General features: G+C 46.1%; 1 protein-coding gene across 1 annotated transcript; it reads right to left on the minus strand.

Moving 5' to 3' along the window:
* Window positions 1–470: 470 nt before the first annotated feature.
* On the minus strand, window positions 471–8,124 carry LOC111979012 (leukocyte cell-derived chemotaxin 1-like). The gene is given in 7 exon segments (XM_024009286.2): window positions 471–1,520; window positions 2,240–2,346; window positions 3,162–3,315; window positions 6,420–6,533; window positions 6,667–6,807; window positions 7,369–7,509; window positions 7,767–8,124. Coding segments are annotated over 7 exon segments (954 nt in total). The 5' UTR covers window positions 7,839–8,124; the 3' UTR covers window positions 471–1,295.
* Window positions 8,125–8,678: the final 554 nt, after the last annotated feature.

Consider the following 8,678-nt stretch of genomic DNA (forward strand, 5'->3'; position numbering starts at 1 on the left):
TTCATCTCTCGTGACAATCAAAAACTGTTTGTGGCTTCGGATATAACTGCATCGCACACACACACGCTGCCCCCTCCCATACCCCTGCCTGGAGCTGCTCTCCTGACATCAAAAGGAGCTAAGCACTTTGCATCGTGGGTAAGATCAGAGCGTGACGGCTGCATAGTCTTTTAGTCTCATTATAGCCACCCAGACCTCTCAAACTCTGCTGCGCTCCAGTTTTTGACCTTATTGATCAACTACTGTATTTTGTATAAACTCCAGTGTGTGTTTGCATGTACATACGGCTGCTTGTGTAAGTGTGCCTSCACGCGTACTGTATGTATAGTATCATTGATCTCGGCTGTTGAACCATAACATGCAGTAGACTCATTTGCTTTGCACAGTATGAATTGTCTTCTCTTTTGAGGTCAGTACATTACTGAACTAATGCGCTACTATGATCTAGTGATGCAAAAATGATGCGTTTATATGATTACTTAAAATACCATTTATTCATTGWATTTGCACTTTGAAATAGTTATTTAACGCTGATGGAGAATACGCAGTGTTTTAAGGAGAATACCAGACGGTGTACAGTAGATGTTAGTAGGRTCTACTTCTGGAGAAACTGTTGGGAAATGAGTAACAAAGGTCTGGATGACAGAAACATTTCTCACTGGCGTGATGAATAGCTACAGACACGCACAGCTGACAGTCTAGTCCAACTCATTTACTTTAACTTCTGCCTACAGAATACTTGTTATGGCTTACATTTATTTCCATCAAAAGGCAAAGGGAAAAACTGAAAGGTAAGTTTACACATCACTATCCGTCATGTCAGTCACTAATAAGATACAACTATTGATATACAATATACAAAAAGGTGACAAGATCAGACAGGTTGTCATCACAGGGTATGTAGTATGCAAGTACTCTTAAGAGTATGGTATGAATAATGATATACAACGTATGGTATTGTAGCCTACGTACCGTATGTGTCACAGCATACATATTTCTCTGTTATGGTTGAAAACTGAATATCCTTGATTGATTGTTTGCTCGCTCCCCTTTAAAAAATAATCTTTGTCTCTCTCCCTTGCCCAAATCCTAAGTGAACTGCACTATACCTAGCCAAGCTAATTACTCAATTTGGTGTTGACCTATCTCTCTTTCTCCCTCGCTCCCCTCTCTACCCCCTTCCCCCCCCTTCTCTGTTTTTCTTTCCCCTCTCTCTCTCTCTCTCTCCCCCTCTCTCTCTCTCCACCACCTGTCTTTCTCTGGATTCTACCACTCCAGGTCTAGGCAGGGAGTGTTTAGAGGATGCCCAGGATGCGTCCCACCCACCAGCGGCAGGGCATGATGACTCTGCAGGCCACCCTGCACCCGCGGTAGTGGTAGGGCCAGGGTTGGAACCCGCCCAGGGGCTCACAGATCCTCTGGCACTGGGTGTGGCTCCTCCGGCACTCCGTACAGCACACGCCCTGGTGGTCCAGCATGGGATCAAAGGTCATTGTGCCCTCCTCGCCCTCCAGACCACGCTACATGTTGAGTGAGAGGGGAGAAGTCGTGTTAAATACTGGTATTAACAGCATTTGTAGAAATGTCTGTGTAGAAATTTATCTCTGAAGAACTAAGAAATGTATTTCTTATTCAATGGGTTATCTGAAATGCAAACACTGAGTCTGGTTCTATGTCTGTGGTGGTCTGGGGATGTCTGGAGGAGGAGCAGTTGGGATTAGGGGGAGTTTAGAGGCCTATACATGGTGGGGGAACAGGGCGTGGGGAGATTCATAGTGGAGCTATTCACACAGAGCCTCAATGGAACTTTAGTTTGGTATTCTAAAGGAGTCTCTGAGGCACAGACAGACTCAGGGTGACAGCGATCTCTCACACACACACACACACATGCTCTGAGGGACAGGCGTGCACACACACACACACCCACACACAGTTGGGGTGACAAGCGTGGTCGCTCAGGGTGATACCGTGAACCCAGCATCTGTTCCTGCTCACACAGCTGTGCATGCTGGGAGAGAGACGGGACAGGAACCATTTGACCCGTTGTCAGACGCTCAGCTGTTGACATGGGCGTGAGAGCGTAACATTATACTGTACCTCTAAGAGGATATGTAGTCTGGTTGTTAGAACAGGCCTGTGGTGACACAACAAACACTGTCTGAGAAGGCCAAACATTAGAGCTGTGCTGCTGGAATTTGAAGTTACACAGCACACTGATTGAGTGGGCGAAGGCACTCACATGATAGGGGTTCTCAGGGTTAAATTCTGCTTCCGGATCCACTTCCTCCTCTGCCCCAGGTGCCTGGCGGCGCTGCCGAGGGGCTGCCCTCCTCTTCCTCTGTCCACCTGGGGAGAGCACAGAAACCGTTAATATGCTATCTAGGCCAACACATCATACGTTGACATCCGGGCATTATTGGAGCCACCTTTGGAACCACCACACCTACACTGAGTGTACAAAACATTAAGAACACCGGCTCTTTCCATGACAGACTGACCAGGTGAATCCAGGTGAAAGCTACAGTACGATCCCTTATTGATGTCACTTGTTCAATCCACTTCAAATCAGTGTAGATGAAGGGGAGGAGACGGGTTAAAGAAGGATTTTTAAGCCTTGAAACAATTTAGACATGGATTGTGTATGTGTGCCATTGAGAGGGTGAATGGGCAAGACAAAAGATTGATGTGCCTTTGAACAGGGTTTGGTAGTATGTGCGAGGCGCACCGGTTTGTGTCAAGAACTGCAACGCTGCTGTTTTCATGCTCAACAGATTCCTGTGTGTATCAAGAATGGTCCAGCACCCAAAGGACATCCAGCCAACTTGACACAACTGTGGGAAGTATTGGAGTCAACATGGGCCAGCATCCCTGTGAAACGCTTTCAGCACCTTGTAGAGTTCATTCCCCGACAAATTGAGGTTGTTCTGAGGTAAAAGGGAGGGGGTGCAACTCAATATTAGGAAGGTGTTTTTAATGTTTTATACACTAATTGTGAAAAGAAAATACTAATTGTACTGTTTTGCTTATCTCCAGTGCATCATGTTGCTATGTGCGTTGTTTGAAGATGACCTTTCACAACTTATTGTTGTCCTTCAAATGCACACTTTACTACTCCCATATAAGGACTTGTGTGTGAGAATATACAGGTGCTAATTGGGTACCGTTGGAGTAGGTAGGGCGGAGCCAGAAGATTGGCAGGTCTCCACACAAATCGCGGATCTTGGAGCTGAGGAAGGTGGGGTCAGAGAGGGGCATGTCAGCCGCCACCCAGATCAGAGAGTCCTCCTCAAACTTAGCAGGCATCACCTCATCCTCCTGGAGAGAGAGATAGGGAGAGGGGTGGGTTATGTAATTACAGGATGAAGATTCAAATGTGTATCCTATAAGGCCTATATTCAAGCTATAGCGTTGAAAATCTGCGGCGAGGCGCGATTGAAGTTTAAAGGTCATTTCCATTTGAGCCGACATATGCAGTTCACCGTGGCGTGAATGCAGTCTCAGCGAACGCGGGAACATTGCGTTTAAATTTCAACCGTGCAGATCTTCAGCACTACAGATTGAATCTAGCCCAATTAAAACAACCCATTTCACTGCACCAGTGGTTCTGACAATAAAAACAAAAAGAAACTAAAAAAGTAGCTCTCGACTATACAGTGTTGACAGACAGACAGACAAGCTTTTAAGGAATGTCCCTGGGCTTACACTGTCTGACTGATATTGTAATTATTTTCCTGTATAATTGCAATATTCTTACGACTCTTTTGACCCCTGGTTTGTTTTGATGTGGTTTCCTATCTCGTTCCTCGTTTTCTGTTTTAATCCTTTGCATGTTTTCTWAATGAAACCGAGCAAAGTACATAACACAAAAGGGATATCCCTCGAGCCTTCTGTAAATATATAGTCCCTGAGCTAGTGTTCATTAGACAGACAGATTGGATCTGGGTTAGAAACAGACTTTATTAATCCCCAGGGGGAGATTCAGTCGAAGACACAGTAGCTCTCCTGTCTATGAGAAGCCCTCAGATTCTCTCCAGCGTTTAGACGCTTAAACAACGTCAAGAATCATTCACATCAAGTCAACAAGCTGACAGAAAAGCAGGATGGCCTACATTTTATAAAGTCTCCCTGCTGATGTGTAGATCAAACACGCACACACACACTGCTAACACGAATAATAACATTGTATTACTAGAGTAATATACCTGTGTTACTGGTTACTAAACAGGTAATAGATATTTAGGGGAATGCTATCATCTAACCTACATGGGCACACTTTTATTTTTCATTTTAAATGATTCGCTTGGGGGACAAACAACAGCAAGCGTTCTCCAGTGCAGAACTGATGACTTTATCTAACCCATTCTCTCTGTCTGTGTTTGTCTGTGTTTGTGTGTGTGTGTGTGTGTTTGTCTGTGTTTGTGTGTGTGTTGCCACTGATAAGAGGTTATCGTACCCATATTTCCCATCACTAAATCACAACAGATAACCCAGCAAGATCACACCGGATAGACTTCCGTATTCAACGTTTGTCCACGTCCCGAGGACTTTGGGAGATGCCTTCAATTACCGTCCAATAGGAGCAACGTGAGCACATATTACTCTCTAGCGGCTTGCTAGGCGAGGATCGCGGGTTCAATCCCAGTACTAGGCAATCGTTTTAATTGTTTCTGTTTTCACCCTGTCACAAACCTTAACCCTTACCTTATTGCCCAAACTTAKCCGTCAAGTTTTTATGCTTAACTGTCAAGTGTTTTCTGTTACCAACCTTAACCCTTACTTACACTATAAATACAAAAGTATGTGGACACCCCTTCAAATTTGTGGATTCTGCTATTTCAGCCACACCCATTGCTGACAGGTGTATAAAATCGATCACACAGCCATGCAATCTCCTTAGACAAACATTGGCAGTAGATTGGCCTTACTGAAGAGCTCAGTGACACTCAACCTGGCACCTTTCCAACAAGTCAGTTCGTCAAATCTGGTCAAATTTCTGCCCTGCTAGAGCTGCCCCGGTTAACTGTAAGTGCTGTTATTGTGAAGTGAAAACGTCTAGGAGAAACAACGGTGCAGCCGCAAAGTTCGCACAAGCTCACAGAACGGGACCACCGAGTGCTGAAGCGCATAGCACGTAAAAATTGTCTGTCCTCAGTTGCAACACTCACTACCGAGTTCCAAACTGACCGAGTTCCAAACTGCCTCTGGAAGCAGGTGTGTCCTCTCAGCTCACCGCACAAGAACTGTTCGTCGGGAGCGTCATGAAATGAAAGCCTTCCCAAAAGAGTGGGGGCTGTAATAGCAGCAAAGGGGGGAAAACTCCATATTAATGCCCTTGATTTTGTAATGAGATGTTCGACACACAGGTGTGCAAGTACTTTTGGTCATGTATTGTACTTTCACTTCACCCACAGACATTTATGCCACCTCCTGGACAAAATTTGAATACTGAGATATTGTTGGATGACCAGCCTGCAGCTACTATTATAACCACATCTCACTATCTGAGCCCAACATACACACAAACATACACTGTCTAGCACACACCGTGGAATAAATAAATGGCTGTTGACGAGGCAGAGAGGCGTGTGCGTGTGTGCGTGCGATGGCCTGCGATGGCCTGTGTGATGTTTAACGATGTGTGCATGGAGCATACACAGCGTTAACTGTGTATACACGCACACTCACAAACACGCWCACAGAAACACAGACATCTTGCAGCACTGTGACAGCTGGAGAGCTTGTTCAGATGTTGCTAAGATCAGTGMGTTGATCCAACCCGCCTCATTTCAGTTTGGCCAGAGAGAGAGTGTGAAAACATGACTCACGAGTGAAAGCAATCCCTCTCTCTGAGCGGCACGCGCGAGTGCGCGAGTGCGTGTGTGTGTGGGGGTGTGTGGGTGTCCTCTCGGCTCACCGTCCCATCAAATACTTCTAAACTGACTTCACTTTGTGAGAAATGGACAACATGACAGTTAGGGTTATCACACATGACTTGCGGTATGGGGGGTGGGGGAGTTATGTATGTCAYGTGAGCCCAGATCACAGGTCTTGTTTGGGGATAGTTTGTGGCAGAAGAGATCCTCCAGATCAGAGCAAGAGAGAGCTCATGTTTGGGGCTGGATACCAATCTGCAACAATCTCTTCCTTTACTTGTACAAGCCCTTACCCTTGGGCTAAACACATCCAAGCCAACTAACCACAGACAGACACAAACACACAGCCAACCCAGCCAGTAAACCACTCAGTTCATCATACAGCTCTCCTGTAATCGCTTAAATTAGCTCAGTCCCTATATCTACCTCAACCCCCCACAACACACAACCAATGTTAACTGTGTCTGACAGTAGATAGGTGTGTCGTGGTCATAGGTAACCCAGAAATACACACAGAGAGAGGGGGGGGGGGGGCGTCATTCCTAACAGGTCGAACAGAAGATAGTCTTTGTTGAGTGTTTCCATGTCAGGCAGATGAGCTTTGACCTGGGTCTTAATGTACACTTCTCTTCCTCCAGCAAAACGGATACCAGTTATACCCTGGGGAGAGAGGGAGGAGAGGAAATTGCTTGTAAGAAAATAACAATGTGCATCTAACACGTTACAAAATTGATTTAGCCGTCAATGTACCAATTGGAATTGGAATGATTTTTTGTTGTCGTTTCAAACGTACAATCTGGAAGTCGTGGACCTCCACTGCCTCCTCGTTTCCACTCCCAGTACGGAACCGCTCCATGTTGTTGTAGCATCAATCTCCATAGAGCACCTCCTCCACCTTACCATTTATACTCATGCTGTAGTGGACGTTGTAGACCTGCCACACACGCACACATACACACACACACAGGAATGCTGTCACACCTATAAGGAGTGTGTGGGGAGGGGGGGGGTCTTCTTCTTCTTCATAATAGGTGGGCTTTGTTAACACCCCCCTCCCCCATCTCCATCCTTGAAGCAGCGAGAAAAACAACCAAATTATTATCCTATTCTCGTTCAGGCAATGCATTTAAACTCATGCAGGCCTATAGCTACCAAATGTATTCAAATCATACACATCATTGTTTTATTATTCGGCAGTAGCCTAGGCTTACCTCGATTACACCTCTCGTCCCCGGGACATCAACAGGACCCTATGAGCCCCCCCCATTCCCCCCTTCCCAAGTCTCAGAAACACAAGGCTTCCATTCATTATACGCGCTTGACTTTTCCCAAGCGCTCCAACACCTAAATGGCATAGCTCAACACAATGATATGATTTATCAGCTTTTAACATTAGGCCTACCATGGAGAGACAAGAGTCGCTGGTTCAAGGCCCAATGCCTCTTGAATTCGCTGTAGTCCATTATTACAGAAGGACTAATGTTAAAGCTCTTACATGTTTGTCGTTATTATTCCAGAAGTAAAAAGCTCCGATAGCCCCGAACAGCAGCAGTATTGCCCCGGCGATCAAAACCACAATCCCGGACTTCAGCAGGCGGCCGGTGGCCACCGGTTTAACTGCCACGGCAGTGTATGCCTGTGATGAACACATCAACAATTTACATGAATGCCGCCTATACTGGGTTCGAAAATTGATAATTGTTTGTAAAAATAGTTTACAAAGCATTTATATTGCGTTGCCTTCGTAAAGTCCAACTCAACATCAACACCTCCATAAAAATTAGCAGGTGTCTTCGTGGAATGACCACACAAAGTTCCTGACCCTAGCCTAGGCTATCTGGCACAGGTATATCATTTAGAAACTCAAGCAACGATATATGATAGTCTACTTACAGGTGGCATAAACTGTTGCAGGTCCTCGGGTCCCGCTAAAGCGATGGGCACTTTATCTGAACTCTCGGCCATGGCTGCGAGTTGGTCTGAAAGCCTGAGCAAAGGTGTCCACTAATCCTCTCTCTCTCGCTCTCGCTCTCTCGCTCTCTCTCTCTCTCGCTCTCTTTCTGGGACAGGGCAGGGCTAACCAAACTGCCTATTCATGCGCGATGATTGTTATATTACCTGCCTGGAGAAATAAATCCCCCCAAAACCCGGTGGAAAGTATGCGCGTGCGGCGTGCCACACCGGGAATCTTTTTAAATTGTCACTATGTTGGCTTGGCGCCCTGCCTCAGGACAGGGGCCCATCAAGGAATGCAGAGTAGAACGATGTTATGGCTTTGGAAGACTGAGAGAGAACAGACTGTTCGGATCTTGAACCAACAACAGGGCAAGTGCGCTACCTTCTGTGCAAAACACGTCCAGACAGCGTGGGCCTACACAACCTAAGAAAGCCTTTGTCAAAATGTGTGTATTTACATTTGACAGGCATATATGATGCGCAATGGGAAAGTCTGGTTTATATTCATGTATATCTCCAACATTTCTTTGGGAGTCCTATTCAAACGGGAACGCGGATTGTTCCGTAGGTGGAACACAAATGATGTGAACGTGCACAGCTGATGCAGAGGCTGTAAGGAAGCCTTTCCTTAAATCACCCTGGAACATACAATACATACAATACGCTCAGTCAGAGGGGATCTGAGCTGCTCTTGCAGTGGTCTCCCTCTCTCTCTCTCTCTCTCTCTCTCTCTCTCTCTCTCTCTCTCTCTCTCTCTCTCTCTCTCTCTCTCCCTCTCTCTCTCTCTCTCTCTCTCCCTCTCTCTCTCTCTCTCTTCCTCCCTCAGTTCCAACGGGCCCAAGGTCCGAG

Source organism: Salvelinus sp. IW2-2015, linkage group LG19, assembly GCF_002910315.2.
Source record: "Salvelinus sp. IW2-2015 linkage group LG19, ASM291031v2, whole genome shotgun sequence".
NCBI lineage: Eukaryota > Metazoa > Chordata > Actinopteri > Salmoniformes > Salmonidae > Salvelinus > Salvelinus sp. IW2-2015.